The 26,751-nt window shown below is 43.3% G+C and overlaps 1 protein-coding gene across 1 annotated transcript in view; it reads right to left on the minus strand.

The window, feature by feature from the left end:
* The window catches only part of ccdc88b (coiled-coil domain containing 88B), a 194,701-nt gene that overhangs the window by 143,137 nt on the left and 24,813 nt on the right, over positions 1-26,751 (minus strand). Inside the window, 3 exon segments of the mRNA XM_034181407.1 lie at positions 481-564; positions 6,728-6,786; positions 6,979-7,048. Of these exon segments, the coding sequence (XP_034037298.1) occupies positions 481-564; positions 6,728-6,786; positions 6,979-7,048 (213 nt within the window).

A 26,751-nucleotide genomic window follows, 5' to 3' on the forward strand; every position in this document is an offset into this window, starting at 1 on the left:
GCAACATGCTGTTACTCTAATGCAGACATGCTGCTATGCAACATGCTGTTGTTATAATGCTGGCAATTATTCATGGGGGTATTAAAAGAGTACAACTCTCCATTTTTGTGCAGTGGAAAAGAAGAAAAAGAGATGAGGGAGACAGAAGAATGTGGCAGCAGCAGAGGTGGAGGGGTGGACATAAGGGGTGGGGGATTCATCCGAAAGCAGCAACAAAGGGCACCCAGAGGTTCTTGAGGACTGCCAGCAGAATGACAAGTAGCTCATTTTCAGTTAGATGAAGCTCCAATAAATAACAGTCTTACCATCTTCTGCCTGCAGTTCAGTCGGTGACAGAACCTCGTGTTAAATCATATTAAGATCAAAACTCCTCTTAGAATTGCTTTTCTTGAACAGCAGCTTTTAAAAATGATGGTCAGTGGATGAATTCCTTTTATGTTTAGAACTCCTTAATTTGCTTGATTCTGCACTTAAACGTACCTGCTGAATACAACTGGCAATGGCTGCCTGGGTCTCAATATCCAGGGACTGGATCTGCTGAATGAATGCCTCCTTATTCTCACACTGCAAACACACAAGGAGACGATATGACATTAAGTACATGTGTGGGTGTGCGTGTGTGTGTGTGAGAGCACACACGCAAGCGTGTGCAACAAAACAGAACTTAACACACAAAACCATCTCGGTAGCCTTACGGAGGTTTGATAAGAAGAAAAATTTCTATTAATTTATCAGAGTTAGGCACAAGGGGTTTTCTGAAATATGCATCCATGGGTTTTGCAGATATTACAAATATATCAGCAGAGGAAAATGTGTCTCAAGATCATTTGGAAAATGCTGTCAGCACTGACACAGACCGTCCATTTTGCATTGTTTATATGATGATACATTTATGCCATAAAGTTGCATTCTGTCTTCTTACATGAAAAAGGTCAACATCATGAGTTCTCAATGGGCCAGACATATAAATGGGCTCATAATAATTAGCTCAGTTCTTTCTGAATTCAGAAGCAAAAAGTTTGATGACATCCAACTTTTCATTGTAGCCAGAGGAGTCTCCAGTTGTGCAATGAGATACTTTTACCTTCCACAACAAGTACACAGGAAATTTAAATATACTCTACCATGGGGCTAAATCAACTCACCATAGTGTAAAATCAACTCTTATTGGAGTAAAAGCACTTGCATTGACTAGACAGTGTTGCCGACCAAACGGTCTATCCTAAAAAACGGTCTGCCCTGCCTTTACTGCGCATGCATCATCAGCCGTGGTTCACCAATTATCACCTTGTTTCTGCTTATAACTGCACTCCAGTCTTCATCTATCTCAGTGACAAATATCTGAAGCTTTTGTACAACAGACAATTCCACGTAAATTCAGCATTATTTCATCAGAAAAGTCATAGGAAGCAATCCCGGTGCCACAGCTACACAGCTGCTAGCTGTTGTGTTCACTGACCGTCCATCATTTCAAAGCATCACGGATTAACACCTTGTTCCTGCTTAAAATTACCTCATTTCTGCTTCAAACTGACTGTAGAATGATTTAAGAGGTTTTAACTTGTCATCTGATGGTTAACAATGCCATTAATCCATATGATCCCTTTGGGTGAAGACAGTCCATCCACAGAGCAGCTGTGTTCTGAAATGATGCATGCACAGTGGGAGGCAGGGCAGGGCGAGGGACCACTCAGTCAGCAACACCAGTAGAGCTGATTTCACTCTACAAAAGAGTGTTTTTTACTCTATTTAGACTGGGATCAAATGTTATCCCAGCAGAGTAAATTTTACTCAGCAAAATTTACTGTGCACATATAGCTGCGTATCATCAGCATAGCGGTGAAAGTTAATCCCATGACCAAGGGGTGCCACCAAGAGAGAATAATATTTGACTTAGAACAACCCCAAAGGTATGTCATACTTCACAACAGAAAATTCAGGCATAGTGAAAAACACACTGTTACTGAACCAACAAGTCAGTCATGAGATAACCTGTCATTTTCTAATAACTGGACAGCAAACTCTAGACTATTCAACCAACCCAAAAATTATCTTTAAGGGTTTTTGTTGTTGTTGTATGCTTGTTTTTGGATGAAACTCTTCAAAATAAATTGTTTCAACAAAATATAGATGGGCCACCATAATTCAGACCAAGAATGCACACAGTTTCACAACAATCCATGCAATAGATTTAATCTGGACCATCTCATGGACAAACAGACACAGTCATGCCAATACGGTTAGGTTAGATCATGTTTGGTCAGGTCTTGGGCTATGCATTGGTGCTACACATTACCATATCCACCCCCAGTGATGGGCAAGTCACTTCCAAAATGTAAAGCATTATAGATTACAAGTTACTGTTATTTCAAAGTAATTCATTACATTACAATATTACTTTCTCTGAAGTGTAAAGTGTTACACAACTCCCGCATTCGTTTTGAGTTACTTTTTCCAAGATGGCTGCGGAAGTACAACTTGGGGGACCTGTCCATAGTGATCACGGATAAGATGTTTTTCCAATTTATTTCGTTTATTTTTCCATTTATTTTCATTTATATAGCGCCAACTCACAACAAAGTTGCCTCAAGGTGCTTCACACAAGTAAGCTCTAACCTTACCAAACCCCAACCCTCAGCTGTGATCTGTTTCACCACTAGATTGCACTTGACTATCTTGTACTGCCCTCTGATGAACTGAAAATAATGTGAGTACATTTATCTTGCAAATGTACTGTCCTCTACCATCTTCAACCATCAGCTTCCAGCAACAGGAAATGGCTCTTTCACTTGTGGAATTTTTCTTTTTTCTAAAAACAAAACTCCACTAAAGTTTGTGTGTTTTAACGTGTGTTACTGAAATACGTAACACACATAATATTACTGAAAATGTATTAATAATGCCTATATAGTGCCAAATCACAACAAAGTTGCCTCAAGGCACTTCACACAAGTAAGGTCTAACCTTACCAACCCCTAGAGCAAGCACACAGGTGACAGTGGTAAGGAAAAACTCTCTCTGATGATTTGAGGAAGAAACCTCAAGCAGACCAGACTCAAAGGGGTGACCCACTGTTTGGGCCATGCTACCAACACAACTGACAAAACAAATATACAGGAAATTTTGGGTGTTCATGCCGGTGTCCAGGATGGGAGGCCTGCAGAAGAAGACACCACCCCCATCTCTGAATGGAGCCGCACCTCAAACAGAGAGAAAAAAAACTGAATCAGCCATCAGAAAGACAACAAATACAGTCAGCATCAAGCAACAAGAACAACAGAAGAAATACTAAGGTGATCACCGGCCATTTTAAGTCTGGGTCTTTTAGTGATGCTTAGTAGTGGATACGTGATAGATGAAAATGTGGGTCATTCTTCAAATAATCACTACACACCCATGTGTGGCTCATTATTCATGGCTTATTATTTGGTGGGACCGAGGACTTATCACGTATCCACTACTAAGGCGCATCTACTGTACCCCGCATGTGCCACGTAGCAGCCTCTAGTGAGCCACGACCGACCAGTTATTAGAGCCTCGAACGGCTCATATCAGCCACGCTCGGCCACATAGAGCCACACTGTGCCGTGTAGCGCGACATTGGCACATGTTTGGTCCTACCCTCCGCTCCTCCCACAGTTGTTTCCTCATGGAGCAGGAAAGAGGAAAAAAGCATCCAGATGAAACAGTCTTCTGTGATTCCAGAAGCGATTAGAGGTGTTTTCAACATCCAAGGTTTGGCAGAAAATGATTATAATCTGCAACAAAATAATTATTTTACATACAGCGTCCAGAGCAGGTGGAAGTGTGTGCGCAAGAGCTCCAAATATAGCCTCTCAGGTCCTGCGTAGCTGCCAGGCGCACCAATAATGGGCTTTTAGCAGCCTCATAAGCACCACACACATGCCTCTAAAATCCTCAGTCATCGTAGTAACTCGTACACAAACTGCCCCATGCTGTTGTTGCTAAATTTTGAACATCTTGAAATTAGTGCCATGCTCAGAGATTATCCTCGTTAACTGAAGATAATGCCTCTAAGAGCCACTCAGAGCCACCATTCTCCCACAACAGCTGAATAAACCCTCTCGTTAAAAAAAAAAAAAAGCATGCTCATTATTCACCCACCATTATTTGGTGGGACCAGGGTTTAATCATTGAACCAAGGTAACTGTGTTTTGGGGGGCATGGTTTTAATATAGGTGGCGCAGCCAAAGCTATAATGCCAGCAGCCAAAATGTTGCAGCTGACGCTCTTTAACAACACAGGTAATACTCCTCATCGGAGTTTCCATAAAGCCCCAATCACACAAAGATAAGCCTGACAGTGATTTAGGAACGTCGCTGACAGTCTCCGTCACAGCCCCCTCAAGAATACGGTCACAACTTTGTGGGTAGAAGAATGTTGCAGTCAGACACACGATGGTGGCATTATTGTTGTGGGATTGCCGTGTGTATGTGGCATGAATTCATGGCTCTTCCTTTTTTTCAGAAACTCACGAGTGTAGCAGGAATCTCACTTGACTTACATGAATCTCAAGTGTAACTGCTTGCCACTATTTGCCAGGCAGTGCATGTGAGCGACGGGGCGGCAGGGCAGAGAGCTTGAAAATTCTCATCACTGCATTTCCCTCACACACTTTCCCACAAAAGGCAACTTCATAACGTGGACAGCTCTACTGGTCTGTCTGCGGGAGCTGACCGCGGTGCTGAATCTAGCTACCCTGGAGCGCCATACAGCTTTTTGTGAAAGAGGACATATGATGTGTTCCCCACAAAATTTGCCTGTTTGGCACAACACATGCATAGCATTGCCCATGCGGAGCTGTGTGATTCAGAAGATTTGGATTATAAAAATAATCTAAGGAATGCTCCAACAAATTTGATGGTGAGTCTGTATGTACTTTAATATTTAAAATTTTAAGTTTATATATCTTAAAATGTCCCTAGCGGTGATGGTGGCCAAGTGGTTAGTGCTCTTGGCTTTGGTGCGGAAGGTTCGCGGTTAAAACCCCACCCCTGCCACACTTCTCCAGGTGCTGTTGGTTGATAGCCCGCATCTGCGGTAGCATGGAAGTCGCAGAAGTCAAGTTAACAAAAAGCACATAGTGCACTTGGTTTCAGTGTGGAAGGTTCCCTGTTCAAACCCCACACCTACCACACTTCTCTGTGTAATGTGGAGTTGCGTCAGGAAGGGCATCCGGCGTAAAACATGCCAATTCAACATGCAGATCCACCTCGTATTTGCTGTGGCAACCCTGAGTGCAAACAAGGGAACAGCTGAAGGGACTTACTGTCATGACAGAGAACATTGTGGTGCCCAAAAGAGTGGATTTTAACATTGGCAGCAAAGGTATTGCTGATTTTGGGTGAACTCACACTATGCAGTCTGGACTGCACCCTAGCATGTTATGCCTGCAAAATCTAGCTTGTTTCACAAGTGTGAGTGCTCTGGGCCCAACATACAGAGATGTTCTGCAGTGTGTCCCAGCTGAAATGTGCCCCAAACCAAATGGGGGTAAAGATAAATACTGATGAGTCCAGTTTTCAGTGGCATAAGTCCTCACTTGCGTCTAATTAAAAGCATGTTTTATATTAAGCTTCCTACAGACAGATTTCCAAAAAAAAGTGTTTCTGTAGTGCAGAGCTGACTCTGCTGCAGCCACATGTAGTGTGAGCACAATTATTTCATATTATTATTACTACTACTTGGATAATACAGTCTTCAACTCATTCAGCAACATTTGGGTTAAAACAGGTTAGACTTCTCACCTTATTAATGAACGCGAGTCATGGTCAGTACACAAAACATGCAAAATATTCCTCTTCTGGCCCCATGAAAATCTTTTCAGTCATACAATATGACTGATTGATCAGTCCTTTATTGCATAAATTATTTGGGCAGGATGGGATTTATATGGCTTTATTTTTGGAGGTGGGTGAGTATTTTGTATTTTGCTCCATCCAAAGAGTGCACCATAACTTTGCACATACACACAATCATGCATTTTACTTTCTGTAAAACGATCCACAGAAATGACCTCAAGTTATATTAATATTGTGAAAACAACATTTGATATTTATGTGTGTAGAGGCACATAAAAAGATGTATTTGCCTTTGGCTCACCTACATTATTATGTGCAAAATATGTACGGACTTGTATACAGATTTTTTTTTAAAGATCCAAAGATTTCTGTCTTTCTATATATGATGCTCGGATCACAGCTCTTCACAAGTATGTTCCATCACTGGCGCTATTCATCTCTTTTTCATTTACACCCTCCTTTTCCTCAAAAATGCTTTTCCTACCAACCTCATTGTGCCAGCCACTGACATACGCACCTCTGTGGCATAGAAATGGTATCACTGTGGCACACTTCTTCAAACCAGTTGCTGAACTTGAGAGTCGCAGTGCGTGTTTTGTACATGTTCAAGATATGCTTTGTGACTGATTTTCAGCCCACAATACATAGCAGACACCCATTTTTTTCAGTGTCACTCTTGCGAATGTGCAGCATTCACCTGCATCATTTTGTCTTGAACCTATGGCAGCGTGGTCATAACACCTGGTATATAACGGAGCCCTAAGTAACCATTTGTTTATCACAAAGTCAACAGTACTCAAGAACTGAGCATTCGTACAAACTTGTGGTTGTCTCTTAGTAAAACGAAAATACTGGCATGACGACTGACCTTAAAGAAGCCAGTACGATAATGAGTGTGTGATCACCTGCACAGCACATCCTAGTATCAGCAGCAGCAGCCGTCTGAGTTCCTCCACAGCAGCCTCTGAGCACACAAAAATAACTGCCATCATCATTATTATCGTCATAATCATCTCACCCCCACACTATCATCCTGCTTATCATTATAATCTTAATGTACTTCTCAGATAGCACTGATATGGAGATATAAAGTATAATTATTTTCTTGCTGACAGAAATGACATTCATACCATCATTTTTTTTTAACATCTTGTACCTGTAAAGGGATCCTGGCCCAGGATCGCAACATTTGGAAGTGACATCATTATCAACTGCTGCAAATCCTCCTGAAGGGAGAAAAAGTGAAGAAATGTAACGAGTTAATGGAATAAGATGGCTTGTTCTGTTGTTTGTCCACCCACAGTGAACTGCAAACACAAAACATTCTATCAATGTCCTGCAGTTTGTACTGCAAACATATAACTGGAATCTGAGAACAGTAGGCGAAAGGTTAATGTGTCTACTTCTAACAGTCAGCATTTTAGCTTCAATCTAAGAAGCATTTAAATTACGGCCAGCAAATATTCTACAATTCTATCCGTCATTGGTTTTGCTAAAAGCTCTGGACAGTGTGGGGGACAGAGACCAATTATTGCTGACAAACAGGTATTATATATGAGGTGCAGTCAAAATTCTATCACACGGAAGCAAATGCAGCATGCAAGGTGTCATTTTTAGGAGAAGTGAAGGGAACTTTCTTGTGCATGGGTGAATTTCTTCCTAGTCTGTAGTGCATGTCAGTCACGAACACTCAGACTTACAGTGCAGACATGTACTGTACCTCTTTCATGACGTAACAACTTGAGGCCATCCAGAAACCGAAATGACTAAGTGACTGAGAGGATACGGACTATGGTCATGAATGACCTTCCCCATACAAGAACTTGTGGAGGATGTGGGGATTAGCACAGGTTCATGTTGATGAATGATTTGGGCATGCAGAGAGTGTCAGCAAAATTTGTGCTGAAGGTGGAGGAGATGCAACTGTGTCTGGAAGTCCTGCAGCTGCCAATTCTGTTCAGGCAATTCAGACTTTTCTGGCCAAACACAGCACTCCTGTGATTCTTCAGACCCCCTACTCTATCTCACACACACTTCTCCCAGTGGCTCTGCCATTGACAGAAGCATTTCATGAAGTCATCTTTGGAATGGTGTCATTATACACACACATTATATATATATATATATATTATATATATATATATATATAAAAAAACACACTCAAAATCATAGTTGTGTGTTAAAAAAATGAGTAAAGCTCAAAATGCTTCTAATAAGTTTTATTTCCATACACACAAATGTATTGGGAAAACTGTAAATTCTATTCCAAATCAAAACTTGAAGAGAAAATGATCAAATTTGTTATTAGGTTACTGAACGTGGAGAAAAAGGAATATTAGGCTGTTTAAAATAATAGCAGTATATGCATTTTTCTTTCTGGGAAAAAACAGGTGTCAAACAGGTGGCCCTTATTTAAGGACGACGTTAGCAAATGTTGCACTTGCTGGTTGTAGTGCATTTCTCTCTGGAAATCTGAGTAAAATGGATCATTCCAGACATTGTTCAGTAGAACAGTGTAAATTGATTACAAAGTTGTTTGGAGGAGACAAAACATAAGAAGTTCAGAAAATGATATGCTGCTCCACTAAAAATACCTCAAATGCTTTAAAATGTTAACCAAAACCAATGACTCCAAACACACCAGAAAGTGAGAAACATCTTGGTTCCAGACCAACAAGATTAACATTACGGAGTGGCCAGCCCAATCCCCGGACCTTAATCCAATAGTAAACTTGTGGGGTGACAACAAAAATGCTGTTTGTGAGGCAAAACCAAGAAATCCAGAGGAATTGTGGAATGTAGTCCAATCGTCCTGGGCTGGAATACCTGTTCACAGGTACCAGAATTTGGTCACCTCCATGCTACACAGCCCCGCACACACACGTGGGGCTGAAATTATCACTCAGCTGTGTGTGTATACATAAGGACTGCATAAGCCACTAAGCACATGTGCAGGGTGTTGAATGTTTTCTGGCAGTGGGCCAAGCAGTCCCACCATGCGTCAGATGCAGCCTGACACATGGTGTCAGGCTGTCAGCCTGCGTCATGTCATGTGTAATAACGTTGTCATGGCCCGGGGTACAGTTCCACGTCACACCTCTTACAAAGTTTAAATGGTGTTCAGGTAGTAATATGCATATTACAGCGGTGAGATCTGTTCAGCTCCGTGCCTGACGTGCACGATAACGCATTACTGTGCATGAGACCATGGAGATGTGCAGCGGCACACGGCACTTTCGATTTGACTGTGGGCTGTTCACATTCATTGTAAATGATGAATGTATGCCACATACATGTTATTACAGGTCAACATTTCCTTCTCCCTCCCAGGACCGGGTCCAGTGGAGGTGGACATCCGTGTCACAACATGTCGGCAGGCTTTGCTGTGACCAATTGATCTCAGAGCTCAATCAACCATGATCAGATCATTTTGGATGCTGTTTTGATGCCCTCAGAATATGCAGCCTGTGATCAGATGATGGAAAAACTGCATATAGACCACTGTCAGATGTGCATTCCATCTTGATGGTGCCAAGAGTGTTTTGAACATGTGCAACACACACGGTATAGCCAAGCGAATGGGACCAAATATGTAGATGCTCACAGACTGCTGTCCGTTGGTCTTTGGACCACAAGTCAGTATTTCCCGATGGTGGTTGGATGTGTCATTCTGACACAATTTGGCCTCAATTGGTGTATGTGTGATGGGTGTAATTGGTTTAATCAAACAAAATGGAACCATAGTGGATGTGAGAGAGGCGAGAGTGGGCATGTCAGTTAGTATACACAGCTTAATGTTCACAACTCAATCATCCTGTGTATTCACCAGACATGTCACATCTGGGAACATCTCTTCGATGTTTAACGTGTCCCACAACCACAAAACATGCAAACTTCAGACCACCTCAGAGGAGGAGTGAAACATATTCTACAACACAGCATCAACAGACTTGTGAAAATTCAACCTTTGTTCCTTTGTTCCATGAATTGTGTCCTTTAAAATTACAAGCTGTTGAATAAAGCCACTGCAAAAATAATGATTAAATTGCATTTGTCCATTGCAATTTCAAAAATGCACATAGAAAATGCATGGTTTATATCTGTTGGATATTCAATACTAATACCTGAAAAGAGATCAAATAGTTGGTTTGGTTTGAATTGTACTGTGACTGAAAAGTGAGATTACGCACTTTTTAAGGAACTCGTTTTCTGCTCAGATCTGTGGTGCTGTGGTGGAAACAGTTTTGCAACACAGAAATCTATTTCAGTGCTTATATAAGTCATTCACAGTTGTCATGTTCTCCTGTTGGCTTCCCTCACCAGCCTCTTTCTTGCATGGTCACTCATTTGTGGAGACTGAAAAGTTTTTGTTTTTTTTTTCTTTCAATGGAAAGGGTTTAAAGATTAAAACTGTTAATGAAAAGATGCCAGAATGTTATTTTATTTGATGGAATAAAAAAAATAAATATGTAAAAGCTCAAATGATCACAATGTTTTCACAGCATTCACACCATTTTTTCAAATATGAATAACAAGTGTCCTTTTTGTGCTCCAGTTGGAGTGCACATATTCCATTTGGTAAAGCATGCCACAAGTGCCACTTTACTCTTACACGTGTTAACTTTAGGGTGGTGATGAACGAAAAATGTGAGTGGCTCTTAGCCATTATTTTATTTAAGTAAGTAGGTCTTTTGAAAAAAGTTCCACACTCTTGCTCTGAGGGTAATTTATCCTTCTACATCTGACAAATCTTTCTGGTTTAAGGGCCCAGTCACACGGCACACAGCGATAGCTGAACGAAGGAAAAAAGTCACAAAGTCACAAAGTGTCGAGAAAGAGTGGACGAACGATGCTGCACATCCCCGTCACCGAAAAAACTCTAAATTAAGAGCGCAAAAAGAAACAAAACAAAACCAAAACTAATGAGGAGCTCCAACCTCAATGCTTTAAACAAAATCAAAATGCAATCACTATGACGTGACTGACAGCGGGTAAGAGACTGAGTGCAGCCAGCCTCATCCTCATGTTTGCAGTACTTGCAGGGGTGGGATTTGGTTGTCTTCACAACAGGTGAGAGTTGTTGTTCGTCTTCACAACAACATGTGTGCACACGCAGGCCAGTCACAAATGGCTGGAACGTACGTGAATAGCAGTGGTGGGCACAGTTCCACTAATCTGCTAACCACTGAAGATTATGTTTTCATTATCGGATTAGCTTTTCAGATAACTTTGAAAACCATCATCGGACCAATTATATTCCAATAAGTTTTGGTCTGAAAATTTTTAGACCGCCAACATTTTTGCAGACATAGCTTTTTGTAGTAGATGCGCAGTTCTATCCTCTACAAACAGAGAAGAGCTGGTTCTAGGAGAAACCGCTCTATCCTCTGCAGGCAAAGGAGAACTGGCCATAGAAAAGAAAAAAGCTCTTTTCTTTTGACCCTATAGTGATATGCTGGCAATATCACCTAAGTCATCCAGAGGCATACAGTTTTAACTTATGGTTAAAATTTTAACCTAACTAATTTCGGACAAGTTATTTAAATCAACGTCACGTCTGAAGTTTTATGAAGTGAAAATATCAGATATATGTTTTAGTTTTAAAGTATTGGACTAATTTTAAAGGTTTTAGTGTGGACAGTGTGTGCGCAGTGCATTCTGGGAAAAAGTTCACGACAGGAGAAATGCATTTGAAACACACTGAACAGGCTCCACACAGACAACAGCATTAAACTCTTTGTATATTGTGCCTAAAACTCTTGTGAATATATTCTCTGGGTTTATAGACGTTGTTATTGTGTTTGTTTTATGTACAAATGCCAGAAGAAGCCCAGGTTACTTCTCCAAAAGCCGAAAAGTCTGTTAAATTGTGATTCAGGCTGTGTGATATAACCACTGCCATCTACTGGTGACCGGTTATATCACAGTGTTGTCAACTGCAGGAGTTTTAAATTATCTGTAGGTTTCCAAAACCTGAGAGACCACACATGTGGAGATAAAAAAAAAAAAAATCATAGATCTGACAGGTTTAGTTGTACAGTTTGTGGTGTCAGCCACATGGTAAAAACAACATGCACGAACAGATTTCACAAACGAACATTCCCAGGTCAAACACCTCGCTTTCTGATTGGCTGCATGTCACATTTAGCTCCTCACGTTCTTAAAACACCACACACGGCAGGAATAACTGCTAAGATTCTATTTAGCATCATCACGATTGTCGGGGCGTGCTTAAGCTTGTCGAAAGGGGAAGATTGAGTCCAATATTGGCCTAATTATCTTGTCATGTGAACCAGGCTTGATGTTATGACGCCTCATGGAGCGAACAGATTGATCTGTTATAACACCGCACCGAGACGCTAACCGATCGGATGTTACGACGCCTCATGGAGCGACTGATTGATGCGTTATGATACCGCACTGAACACGTTTTCACTATTATTTGATTTCTTTGTGCGACTGACATCATTATTCAAGCATTCAAAAGGCGATTCCTATCACCACACAATTCCAACCACACATGAGAAAGTTTTTTGACAGTTCTTGTTATTGAAACAAATCTTGTCTCCCTAACTGGATAGAGTTGTGATGTCATCACACATGCGCTTAGGTGCTGTCTAGTGGGATCTTGAAAATGTCTTCTTCTTTTTTTTAATACAAATGAAAAAAATGACATATTTTACAAAAGCACATTTATTTGTAAACACCAATATGTTACATTGATTCACTTGTGTTGGTTTTTACATAGAATGAATGAATCAACCAATCAGTATGAGCAGAAGCTTAGTTTACCCATAATCCCTTTGGGCATCTGTGTGTTAATGTTCAACTCTTCAAAATTAGTGCATTATCTTAAAATTAACAGATATATGTTATTTATAAGGGATGTCCCGATCAGGTTTTTTGGCCCCGATCCGATTCTGAGTCATCTGATTTTGAGTATCTGCCGATACAGAGTCCCGATCCGATACTTTAAAAAACTGAATGAACAATGAACAAATGCTAAATATATAACATTTTAATTTTAATCACCTTATTTTATTATTTATCACTTAAACAGTGGACTTCTGCTTTAGGTAGCTTGAACAATCAAGTAATAATCTATCGGACTTAAAAAATGTACAAATTTCCATGTTATTTTATTTGTCTAAAAATAAATGTCAAAGGTTCCTTATGTTAAACAAGAAATTATCTAATCTGAAATAACAGGTGGTTTTAATTTACAGATGAAAGGTTTCTAAAGAGCCATTTATTGATTTAGCTATTTTAATTACAAGTGTTCTAAACTTTTTTAAACAGTAATCAGAAATTTTGAGGTAACAAACAAAAACAAAAAACATTTTCAAATATTTTTTTTTTCAGAAAACTGCTCTATAAATGAGCAGTCCTGTGACACGTTTCTGTTTTGTACAGATCAGTGGTTTCTGCACCGATCTGTTTTGTACAGATCAGTGGTTTCTGCCACTAGTCTTCCGTGTTTTTGTTGTGTGTTGGGGGTGTGGCTGGATATTTTGGTGTTCTTTTCTTTTCTTTGCTCTTCAGGTGGCATGGAAACTGATTTGTCTGTGGAGAAGGTGCTGGCTGAAGAGTCCTCACCCTCATCAACATCATGTGTAGCACCTGTGACTGGTGCTCACATGCAACCTTGAAGACTTTCAGCTGAAGCAGATAATTGGATGGCGTTCTGCATTTAAGGCATGTGTGATTCAAGCAGAACTGCCGGGAACTCGACCTTCTGATGTCCGTTTGTGAGACGCTGAGGACCGCGCCTGGGTTTGACACATCGAGCCCGTGAAGCAAGGAAGGGTGAGGACACTTGCTGTCAGCAGACATTAAAGGTGATTAAGTGTTCGACTAATTGTTGATAGTAACTTGGTGTTTTGTTACGCAGTATACTGGAATTGTGATGAGAATTGTGCAGTTTGCTTCTCACTGCTGTGGCGTGCAGGATAAGTGATCCTCCACTTGTTGTGAGAAGCTGCTCATTTGCATAAAGTTAAAAAATACAGACCTGAATGTGTTGCTGATAGCGTGTGTCTTTTGAAAGATATTGTTGTAACTGCTGACTTACCTCACCGCTTCTTTGCTTCACAGAGAGTCAGTTTGTCGTGTGCACCTGGGGGGTGTTTGTCTGGTGGTAGTGGGTCCAGGAACGCCGGGCTTCTATCCTTTTGGGCGCTTAAGAGCGTGCCAACAGTCACTCCACCAGAAGGACGTTCTTTTAGTTTTGTACACATTATTATGCACAGGTGAAAAATAAATTGTTTCTGTTGTTGGAACCGCTTTCTGGTTATTTTTAGCGCTGGGTTCTGTCTGACGCAGGTCCGCTCCTCAACTCGCGTCGACACATAACAGTAGTTCCCGGCCATTCCATAATGGACCCAGCGGCAGAAACGGTTCCTTTTGCCGAAAAAGTTCAAGAACACTTGGAGAAAATATGGGAGCAATTACAGCATCTCGCAAACCAAATTAAACAAACAGACGACCGTGTTACGGAGCTTGCAGCGCAAGCCGCTCCGCTTCCTGCTGCTCCAGCTGCGGCATCATCGATACTAGTGCAGATAACTCCGTCACCCAGAGATTCGGCGTCCGAACCGATTGTTTGTCGTCCAGAGCCTTGTGCGGTGATGCAATGTTCTCTGGTTTCTGCTCAGTCAGGTTGGAGCGCCGCAGCTTTACGAGGAATGTTTGTAGATGGGTTAAATGAGTCATTAAAAGACGAGCCGGCAGTCCGTGACGAGCCAAACGATTTAGATGAGCTAATATCGTTGGTGATTCGTCTAGATGATCGGATGAAGGAGCGTGGACGCGAGAGAGGACGCCCATCAGAGCGGGTTTTTTCGTCTCCCCGACACAGATCTGGGCCACCTCTTCTTCGCCCCACTGAAGCTCCTCCGACGGGACCTCTGGCTCCTCCTGTTGACGAGCCCATGCGGCTCGGACCAGCAGAGATTACTGTATTGCCCCGACATGTAAGCGTCAAGAGAAATAATGGTGATGTATCTCCAAGTGTTCTGGGACAGGCAAAATAACACACATAAAAAAAAACAAAAAAAAAACTAGCACGAGTAAATGTTTTGTTTTCTTTAAATAGGGGTTATAATTGTATGGGGAGTCAGAGGCGTATCTGGTGGAGTGATTGTTAGGCGGTTAGAAGTCCGCCTGGGCTCACTTAATTGTTAATTTTTTATGTGTTTTTAGGTATTTTCTGTTTGGGTTGTTGGGTCGTTTTATTTTGTTGGTTTTTTTTATTTCTCTACATCCCTAACCCCAACCTCACTTGCCCCAAGACTGTTTGTCTTGTGGGTTGTGGGGTGGTGCAGGTTGGTCACGCTGAGCATTCTCAGAAGACCTCTGCACCTAGGGGGGGGATGTTAGAGGCGTTTTTCTTGGTTTGGTTAGGGCCCGGTTCCACTCCAGCCTCGGTGAGCCTTTGTACCGTTCGTCATTGGTGTTGCTGGCGTGTGGTGCAGCGGAGACTTACCTCAGTCGGAGGGGTGGGCCGATCTGTTGCCGTTCGCCATTTCGGTAGTTCCACCCCTCCCGAGAGGCTGGGGTATGGTCGAGTTGGGGCACCGGACGTATTTCCGGTTCTCTGCTGCGCCTTGGGGTTGGAGCTGGGTTAGTTTTTTCCTGTTCCCTTCTCCGGCTTAATGTTTTGAGCCGTTCGCCAAAGTTGAGCCGCCGATGGGCTCTGGGAGGGACCCGGGGTCTTTCGGGGTGCCGGGGAGGGTAACAGGGTTTACGGTCGTTTTATATCCCCCCGGGGTTGTTTTTGGTAGTCCTCCGGGGGTTGATTTTTGATTTTGTTCTGTTTCCTTCCGGGTTCCACCTCCAGGGTTGATGGGACGGTCCTCTGGGGGGGAATTGGCTTAGGGCCAACTAGCCAAGTGTGACCGGGTCTGGGGTTCCGGGGTTGTGGGGAGGGTACCTCCTGGGGTTGATGGTACGGTCCCCTGAGGGGCGCCGTTTTGCTCCATGTACACCTGGGGACCTTTGTGGGATTATGGTTCTGGCTGTTCCTCCTGGAACTGGCGATGAAGGCCTTCTGGGGGGGGGGGGGGGTTGGGCTCTGCAGGTCATTCTGGGGGGGTTGTTTGTTATTTTTCTTTTATGCATTTATGTTTGTATTGTGTTTGTGGGGCTGTGTTGGGTTTTTGCGTTTGGGAGTTTTTCTTTTCTTCCCGGGGTTTGATGGGACGGTCCCCTGGGGAGGTTTTGGGTGGGTTTTATGTTTTTTTTCTGTGTGTTGAATTGTTCTGGGGAATGTTTTGGGGCTTTTGTTGATGCCAGCCGGCCTTCCAGCTGCGGTGCCTGTCCTGCTGTCTGTGATGGACCTTGGGAGCGTGGTGCTGTCTGCTTCCTGACGTGGACCCCGGAGGGAGGTGCTGTTCTCGGGCCTGGTCTGTTCGGTCGCCGGGAGGCTTCCCGTTGATGGGGGGGTTGTTAAAGATTTTGTATATATGTTATCACTGTTAAACATTTGTACATTTGTCTTCTTTCTCATGAGAACGGTGTTGTGCTGTTTTGCACTTCACCCTGAGAATGTACGTGTTATTCAACCTTGTTTTAGCTTTGTCTTCTTTCTCATGAGAACGGTGTTGTGCTGTTTTGCACTTCACCCTGAGAATGTACGTGTTATTCAACCTTGTTTTAGCTTTGTCTTCTTTCTCATGAGAACGGTGTTGTGCTGTTTTGCACCTGTCTTAACCAAGCCTGAGAATTCAATTTTGTTTTAGCACTCTGGGGTCAATCTGAGCTGGGAATGAAGGGCTGGATGTACTTATTATTATAATATAACTTTGTTTTCGCAGCCTCTAACGACTGGGAGTAAGAGAACGTTTTGACTGTTGTGATGTGGTGCTTAGTGTGAAGGAGTGTGAAGGACAGGACACTTCAGGCAGATGCAGAACAGCTGATAACTGCAACAGACGAACGAGATGTGCTGACCTGTGTAAAAGAAAGTGTTCTTCCTTACAGCTGCACTTATTGACGTATGCGTTATGTTACGGGAAGAAACTTGTCTTGCGTCATCACCCCCACCCTTAGGACAAGTTTTTTGTTTATGTGATGAGGGCGTCTCTTAATAAAAAGAGCGGAAAAGCAGGCCAGACTTTAGTGTAGCCTTGGTGTACAGCCTGACTGCACTCCGCGCGTAAAATTTGACTTTCTGTCTCACTGGTGTTTCTTGACTCTGTTTGTCTTGTTAAAGGTTTTAAAAATGTTTGGAGGAGAAAATACCCAACAGGGGTACTGTTGTGTGTTGGGGGGTGTGGCTGGATATTTTGGTGTTCTTTTCTTTTCTTTGCTCTTCAGGTGGCATGAGAACTGATTTGTCTGTGGAGAAGGTGCTGGCTGAAGAATCCTCACCCTCATCAACATCATGTGTAGCACCTGTGACTGGTGCTCACATGCAACCTTGAAGACTTTCAGCTGAAGCAGATAATTGGATGGCGTTCTGCATTGAAGGCATGTGTGATTCAAGCAGAACTGCCGGGAACTCGACCTTGTGATGTCCGTTTGTGAGACGCTGAGGACCGCGCCTGGGTTTGACACATCGAGCCCGTGAAGCAAGGAAGGGTGAGGACACTTGCTGTCAGCACACATTAAAGGTGATTAAGTGTTCGACTAATTGTTGATAGTAACTTGGTGTTTTGTTATGCAGTATACTGGAATTGTGATGAGAATTGTGCAGTTTGCTTCTCACTGCTGTGGCGTGCAGGATAAGTGATCCTCCACTTGTTGTGAGAAGCTGCTCATTTGCATAAAGTTAAAAAATACAGACCTGAATGTGTTGCTGATAGCGTGTGTCTTTTGAAAGATATTGTTGTAACTGCTGACTTACCTCACCGCTTCTTTGCTTCACAGAGAGTCAGTTTGTCGTGTCCACCTGGGGGGTGTTTGTCTGGTGGTAGTGGGTCCAGGAACGCCGGGCTTCTATCCTTTTGGGCGCTTAAGAGCGTGCCAACAGTCACTCCACCAGAAGGACGTTCTTTTAGTTTTGTACACATTATTATGCACAGGTGAAAAATAAATTGTTTCTGTTGTTGGAACCGCTTTCTGGTTATTTTTAGCGCTGGGTTCTGTCTGACGCAGGTCCGCTCCTCAACTCGCGTCGACACATAACAGTAGTTCCCGGCCATTCCATAATGGACCCAGCGGCAGAAACGGTTCCTTTTGCCGAAAAAGTTCAAGAACACTTGGAGAAAATATGGGAGCAATTACAGCATCTCGCAAACCAAATTAAACAAACAGACGACCGTGTTACGGAGCTTGCAGCGCAAGCCGCTCCGCTTCCTGCTGCTCCAGCTGCGGCATCATCGATACTAGTGCAGATAACTCCGTCACCCAGAGATTCGGCGTCCGAACCGATTGTTTGTCGTCCGGAGCCTTGTGCGGTGATGCAATGTTCTCTGGTTTCTGCTCAGTCAGGTTGGAGCGCCGCAGCTTTACGAGGAATGTTTGTAGATGGGTTAAATGAGTCATTAAAAGACGAGCCGGCAGTCCGTGACGAGCCAAACGATTTAGATGAGCTAATATCGTTGGTGATTCGTCTAGATGATCGGATGAAGGAGCGTGGACGCGAGAGAGGACGCCCATCAGAGCGGGTTTTTTCGTCTCCCCAACACAGATCTGGGCCACCTCTTCTTCGCCCCACTGAAGCTCCTCGACGGGACCTCTGGCTCCTCCTGTTGACGAGCCCATGCGGCTCGGACCAGCAGAGATTACTGTATTGCCCCGACATGTAAGCGTCAAGAGAAATAATGGTGACGTATCTCCAAGTGTTCTGGGACAGGCAAAATAACACACATAAAAAAACAAAAAAAAACTAGCACGAGTAAATGTTTTTTCTTTAAATAGGGGTTATAATTGTATGGGGAGTCAGAGGCATATCTGGTGGAGTGATTGTTAGGCGGTTAGAAGTCCGCCTGGGCTCACTTAATTGTTAATTTTTTATGTGTTTTTAGGTATTTTCTGTTTGGGTTGTTGGGTCGTTTTATTTTGTTGTTTTTTTTTATTTCTCTACATCCCTAACCCCAACCTCACTTGCCCCAAGACCGTTTGTCTTGTGGGTTGTGGGGTGGTGCAGGTTGGTCACGCTGAGCATTCTCAGAAGACCTCTGCACCTAGGGGGGGGATGTTAGAGGCGTTTTTCTTGGTTTGGTTAGGGCCCGGTTCCACTCCAGCCTCGGTGAGCCTTTGTACCGTTCGTCATTGGTGTTGCTGGGGTGTGGTGCAGCGGAGACTTACCTCAGTCGGAGGGGTGGGCCGATCTGTTGCCGTTCGCCATTTCGGTAGTTCCACCCCTCCCGAGAGGCTGGGGTATGGTCGAGTTGGGGCACCGGACGTATTTCCGGTTCTCTGCTGCGCCTTGGGGTTGGAGCTGGGTTAGTTTTTTCCTGTTCCCTTCTCTGGCTTAATGTTTTGAGCCGTTCGCCAAAGTTGAGCCGCCGATGGGCTCTGGGAGGGACCCGGGGTCTTTCGGGGTGCCGGGGAGGGTAACAGGGTTTACGGTCGTTTTATATCCCCCCGGGGTTGTTTTTGGTAGTCCTCCGGGGGTTGATTTTTTATTTTGTTCTGTTTCCTTCTGGGTTCCACCTCCAGGGTTGATGGGACGGTCCTCTGGGGGGGAATTGGCTTGGGGCCAACTAGCCAAGTGTGACCGGGTCTGAGGTTCCGGGGTTGTGGGGAGGGTACCTCCTAGGGTTGATGGTACGGTCCCCTGAGGGGCGCCGTTTTGCTCCATGTACACCTGGGGACCTTTGTGGGATTATGGTTCTGGCTGTTCCTCCTGGAACTGGCGATGAAGGCCTTCTGGGGGGGGGTTGGGCTCTGCAGGTCATTCTGGGGGGGTTGTTTGTTATTTTTCTTTTATGCATTTACGTTTGTATTGTGTTTGTGGGGCTGTGTTGGGTTTTTGCGTTTGGGAGTTTTTCTTTTCTTCCCGGGGTTTGATGGGACGGTCCCCTGGGGAGGTTTTGGGTGGGTTTTATGTTTTTTTCTGTGTGTTGAATTGTTCTGGGGAATGTTTTGGGGCTTTTGTTGATGCCAGCCGGCCTTCCAGCTGCGGTGCCTGTCCTGCTGTCTGTGATGGACCTTGGGAGCGTGGTGCTGTCTGCTTCCTGACGTGGACCCCGGAGGGAGGTGCTGTTCTCGGGCCTGGTCTGTTCGGTTGCCGGGAGGCTTCCCGTTGATGGGGGGGTACTGTTGTGTGTTGGGGGGTGTGGCTGGATATTTTGGTGTTCTTTTCTTTTCTTTGCTCTTCAGGTGGCATGAGAACTGATTTGTCTGTGGAGAAGGTGCTGGCTGAAGAATCCTCACCCTCATCAACATCATGTGTAGCACCTGTGACTGGTGCTCACATGCAACCTTGAAGACTTTCAGCTGAAGCAGATAATTGGATGGCGTTCTGCATTTAAGGCATGTGTGATTCAAGCAGAACTGCCGGGAACTCGACCTTGTGATGTCCGTTTGTGAGATGCTGAGGACCGCGCCTGGGTTTGACACATCGAGCCCGTGAAGCAAGGAAGGGTGAGGACACTTGCTGTCAGCACACATTAAAGGTGATTAAGTGTTCGACTAATTGTTGATAGTAACTTGGTGTTTTGTTATGCAGTATACTGGAATTGTGATGAGAATTGTGCAGTTTGCTTCTCACTGCTGTGGCGTGCAGGATAAGTGATCCTCCACTTGTTGTGAGAAGCTGCTCATTTGCATAAAGTTAAAAAATACAGACCTGAATGTGTTGCTGATAGCGTGTGTCTTTTGAAAGATATTGTTGTAACTGCTGACTTACCTCACCGCTTCTTTGCTTCACAGAGAGTCAGTTTGTCGTGTCCACCTGGGGGGTGTTTGTCTGGTGGTAGTGGGTCCAGGAACGCCGGGCTTCTATCCTTTTGGGCGCTTAAGAGCGTGCCAACAGTCACTCCACCAGAAGGACGTTCTTTTAGTTTTGTACACATTATTATGCACAGGTGAAAAATAAATTGTTTCTGTTGTTGGAACCGCTTTCTGGTTATTTTTAGCGCTGGGTTCTGTCTGACGCAGGTCCGCTCCTCAACTCGCGTCGACACATAACAGTTTTGGCCCGAAGCATCGTTCCTATTGGACAGCGTGAAGCTACGTCATAGCTCAGAGCGTCGAAAGTTGGATTGGGTTGAACTTATGTTTTTTCTTTTGTTCAATGAAAAAAACAAATAAAAGATTGGGTTGAACTTTGACCACGTCAGCTTGCCGACAAGCGGCAATGCGCTCTCCTGTCAGAAGCATCGCGTTAGCTCAGCTTTTGACGCGACGCTTCTGACGCCTCTAAAAAGCAACGTGTCTCATTGAAAATAATGCTTTTTAGACCGATTCCTGACGCCTCGACACGTGAAAGGCCCATTAATCTGCAATAATGAGCTTGAAATAGCACTGATAATGAGGATAAAATCTATATCGGATTCCTGATCGGGATGCAACGTCCGATTTCGATCAAGTCTGAAACCACGTGATCGGGCCCAATTTCTGATCACGTGATCGGATCGGGACATCCCTATTATAAATCACTTTGTACATTTTAAGAGTTTACATTAATGTAGTTATTCTAGCCAGAATAATTTTATTTTTAAAGCAAAACCATAATTTAAAACTGCTTTCCATTTCAAGACCTCTGCTTCATCGCTGGACCACTGTATCCTGTCAGGGTAAATGATGCTTTCCTACAGCAGGGGGCAGAGCGCACAAAGACAGAAGCGCTGGCTCATTGGCTGTTTGGGTTTGTGATCGCCATTGGTTTTGTTAGAAGCTTTGGCGGTGTTTAAACTCAAAATCAGCTTCTTAGTAGCTGAGAGTGTATTTCAGGCAAAATTGAAAGTTATCGGTAGCTTCCGATAAGTTTTTAGGCAGTTTATCGGTTTAGTGTTAAAAAAAGCTAACTTTTCAGTTAGCTGATTACCAGTTATCAAAGCTAACTTTTTGGTTAGCTGTGTCCACCACTGGTGAATAGTTAAAACAGTTGATAAAACATTCTTACCGCTATTGCTTCTGTATGACACCGTTGCTTTTCATCCCACACATGGGCGAGTCATGTTCAGCTCGACGTTACGGGAATTACGCAAATGATAAGGAACCGTCAAGACAGACAGCAAAACAGAATACAGACGAATTGAGGCTGTCATCAGGATTCGTTCACATTTTTCAACAGTTTAAAAATTCTGATGAAGCGCCAGCTAAAGGAACGAAGCTGGATGATGGTTAAACAATGCCTCTGAAGGTCAACGTAATTCCAGCTTCATCTGGGCTTCGGTGTCCTTCATTAGTGCCGTGTGACCGGGGCTTAAGCGATGCTGAAATAAAGTGGATTCCGGCGGCATTCCCTGTCCAGAACCTTGGCTTCATTGGCCTCACTTTGCCTTCAAATGCAGCAGATGAGTGACAGGCAGATGACTTTGCTGTAACAATGTCAGGCTTCGATTTCTGTGTGACCTCAAGCTTAAACTCTGAGAGCCAATTTAATTTGCAATATTTTTGTCAAGCAGCTTTGCACTGATTCTGGCTCACTCCTAATCCAAGCTGCTTTGAAAGCCTGTTCACATCTTTCTATGATCCACCCAAGCAAAATCATGCAATCCCACAAGCAAATCAAAATGACAACATCTCTACTGTTTACTGTCCATTATAAACTGCACAATCAGAAAGGCAACATGTAATCAGTGCTCAGAAGCCCCTCCCTGTGCCAGTTTGCCATATAAATGTTTAGCATCTTTTACGACTTTGGCATTAGCCATTGCAGCTCTGTGCTACTGGTAATCCTGCAATTCAAGGTTTCCAGTGCCAAAAATCTGAAGAAGATTATCCAGACTAAACATTATACAGATTCTTGTTGTTGTTGGCACAACTCCCTCTCCAGCATAACTCAAGTAGATAGTGGGTCGTATTTGATATACGACTCACTTTTTGTAGAATCCCTACAAAAGGCTTTAAAAAGGACAATATACTTGGTTGTTGTGTTATTAATGTTCTGTGATTGACACCTGTTTGCATCAGCTATATGTTCTGCATTTTCACAAATTGCATTCATGTGTGCACTTCTGCACCAATGGCACAGAAGCTGTAATTGAGAATCTGAGGTCACAACAGAGAAAATGAAACTTTAATAGACTGCACACTGTTACTCTTTTACTTACCACACTGCACATGCATACACGCAGGCACGCACAGCAAAACAGAAGACCAAGGTGCAAAACTGTGATTAATGCAGAACAAAATGTCCACACCAACATCGTCTATTTTCAGAGCACCTGGTGAATCTTGTATAATCTCCACAATTATTGCTCGTGTTTTGCACTGCACCGAGCTTTCAAGGGACATTAGCGATTCACTCAAAACTGGGAAGTGAAACCTTGAAGACTCATGTTCTTGTGCTGTGTGACAAAAGGAGTGGTGCCGTACTCAGCCCACTTGACTTCTACTTGAGGTTTTACTTTGTTGACAACACAGGTTTTCATTGTTTAAAGGAAAGAATTATGTCATTTCCTGCAATGACACATAAGTCATACTGAGAGTTATTTGACAGATTTGATTATTTTTATGAAGCCCCCGAACTACCATTTCAGCAATAAATAAATACATAAAATAAAAAATGTAAATAAATAAATAAAAAAAATTCAATTCAGCTCACCGTCACTTCATTTCTCACTCAATTTGCCTGATTATAAACAGCATCTACTAAGTGGGGAAATGTTCTGTGTTTTATCTTCCTCCTGTTTCTTGCAAATGCAGTCACCTCCTGCATTCATAGAAAATCCTCAGGAGAGATGTTTCTGCATTCAGAGTGAGAGCTGAGCTTTGCTTCACTCCTCCATCTTGTCTTCAGTTGTGTTTACTCCTTACAGCTGCCTTCCCGGCCCTCAAATCATCACCCCATCTCCCTCGCCATTCAGCGAGGCCCTTTGAGATGTTTCACCTTTGTTGTTTTCTTTCACAAGGCTTTTCTCTTTATAATGAACAGGGAATAGTTTCAGTCCCCAAAAAAGCCACAGCTACAGTTTTATTAGAGAATGTTTTTGTTTGGAAAATATATAAGTAAATGCATCAAATAGATATTGTGTGATTCACTCTACAGTTAGATCCATAAGCATTTTGACAGCAACAATTTTTGTAATTTTCTCTCTGTACAACACCACAACTGAGTTGAAATGAAACAATCAAGGGAAGGGACTTCTGGTCATTAAAGAAGATGACAGTATGAAACTTTTCTCCTGATATCTAACTTAAAGGAAAGGAAAACCCACTGATAATTTACGACTGGGTTGGTAGATTATGATATTGAGAGCCGATATGAAAAGTTGTGGGCATGTGTGATTATTTATGTTAAAGTTAAGAGCGTTTTTGTATGGATGCCCTAAAGCCACCAGCAGGTGGCCATGCCATCTGTGATAACAGCGATGTGTGACATCACATGGGAACAGAGATTCACACCACCATTGTCGCTCTTCAGTATAGACGGGGCAAAGCACAAAAGCGGCAATCAACATGCTGGATCCCAGATCGGTATGGGATTCCGATACTGATGTAATTCACAGATCGGAATTTCCCAATCCAACCTGTGGAATTTTCCATTACTGGAGATAAACCACGTCTATGAAACCTCTCTCGTGCTGCCTGCTCTCTGCTCTGTTTACTGCTGAACGGGAGGAGAGGAGGGGGAGGTTTCTGCGCTGAAGCTGAGTCATTCCTTCCACACACCGGTGCCGAGAAGTCGCCAGTAACCTGCTCGGCTCACGGGTTCAAATGGTCTGTGCCATCGAGCACAGATTTTCTGAAAAATTTACTGAATTGTTACTGAAAAATCAGCCACTTCAATGTCTCGAGGCTGTGCAAAGCTTTAACAGCAGCTCAGAGCACAGCTGAGGAGGACAGCCGAACAGAGATTCACTTTCTCTCCGCTGAATGGGGGAAAAAATCTTTCAGTGTTTACCCAGAGTTACTCCCGTGAGCGCCGCTGATGATACATTTAGAAATTTAATTTATTTTACAGTTGAAAGGCTTTGAGTTTGCTCAGCAGGAAAACGGTGAGCGAGAGAGAGAGGACATTTACATCAGCGTGTGTTTGCCTTGTGTAGCTTTCTGTGCCCATGATACGTCACAGCAGTTCCACAAGCGATCCAGGGTTTTTTTTTTCTGATTGGTTAAAATTGTGTCAATGGCAGCATCTATGAAATCATCGATAATGGATAAATTCTGCTTTAAATGCTGACTTTCGGAGGAGGATATTTCAGTTGTAAGAGCTCCTTATTTTCATTGATACACATCAATCGTTAGTTTATAGCACAGTCCATCTTCCTAACTGTATTATATCAGTGGACTTTCTTTTCTTTTAAAGCTATCTCCCCACACGCCAGAAAAAGCACTCCATCATCAAAGTCAATGCTAAGGGGGAGGGGTCGTCAAACTCGCTGTAAGACACATAAGCATAGAAAGGACACCAAAGAAAGGACACAGTTCATTCCCCAAGGAACAGGTTGAAGTCTGGGAGCAACTTGCTAAGGCTAACCAGCCAAGCGTGACAATGCACTCAGGGCTCAATGCAATGAGCAGAGATATGCAATCTCAAAACTGAAATGGAAAAACACTTGACCACAGTGAAAGAACAAGTTACACAGGAATTTAAATCTGAAATTGATGAAGTAAAGCAAGAACACAACACCAAAACTTTAGTTCACAGAACCCAAATTGCCAAAGCAGAGGGCCACGTTGCCAAAACTGGAGATATAGAATATGGAGGTGAAAGACACGCTATGAAAATATTTGAAACAACAGGAAAAAAGCTATGAAATTACATGTACATAAGTATTCACAGCCTTTGCCATGAAGCTCAAAATAGAACTCAGGTGCATCCTGTTAACTTAAATGGAGTCCACCTGGGTTAAATTCAGTTGCTTGGACAAGACATAGAAAGGCACAGACCTGTCTACATACTGTATAAGTTCTCAGTTGACAGTGCATGTCAGAGCACAAGCCAAGCATAAAGTCAAAGAAATTGTCTGTAGACCTCTGAGACAGGATTGTCTCCAGGCACAAATCTGGGGAAGGGTACAGAAACATTTCTGTTGCTTTGAGAAGGGCCTTAGTCAGGGAGGTGACCAAGAACCAGATGGTTACTCTGTCAGAGCTCCAGCATTCCTCTGTGGAGAGAGAAGAACCTTCCAGAAGGACAACCATCTCTGCAGCAATTCACCAATCAGGCCTGTATGGTAGAATGACCAGATAGAAGCCACTCCTTAGTAAAAGGCACATGGCACCCCACCTGGAGTTTGCCAAAAGGCACCTGAAGGACTCTCAGACTATGAGAAACAAAATTACCCGGTCTGATGAGACATAGATTGAACTCTTTGCCGTGAATGTTAGGTGTCAAGTTTGGAGGAAACCAGGCACCACTCATCACCTAGCCAATACCATCCCTACAGTGAAGCATAGTGGTGGCAGCATCACGCTGTGGGGATGTTTTTCAGCAGCATGAATGGGAGACTAGTCAGCATTGAGGGAAAGATGAATGCAGCAATGTATAGAGACATCTGGATGAAAACCTGCTCCACAACTACACAGTAAGATGGCAAGCACCAGGATCCTAAAAATTTGAATCTTCCTTCTCCTGCAAAAATAACAGCAACATTTACATCAATCATAAATAGAACACAGTGGTACTTTATGGAATGTCCATCTGGAGTATGCAGTTCTCAAAAAGTGAGTGATCATGCAAGAAAGAGACTAGTGAGGGAAGACACCTAGTCAACTATGGCATCTCCAAAGGAGTCATAGGATTCTATACCTGTGATTGCAGGAACCTTATTTTGTTGCACCACCAGTCACAGCTTCATGGTGAGTAGAATAGAAAAGATTTTCATACAAGAAAACAGATCAAATCCACGCTGTTATCCAGACTCCC

This window comes from Thalassophryne amazonica, chromosome 11, assembly GCF_902500255.1.
Source record: "Thalassophryne amazonica chromosome 11, fThaAma1.1, whole genome shotgun sequence".
Lineage (NCBI taxonomy): Eukaryota > Metazoa > Chordata > Actinopteri > Batrachoidiformes > Batrachoididae > Thalassophryne > Thalassophryne amazonica.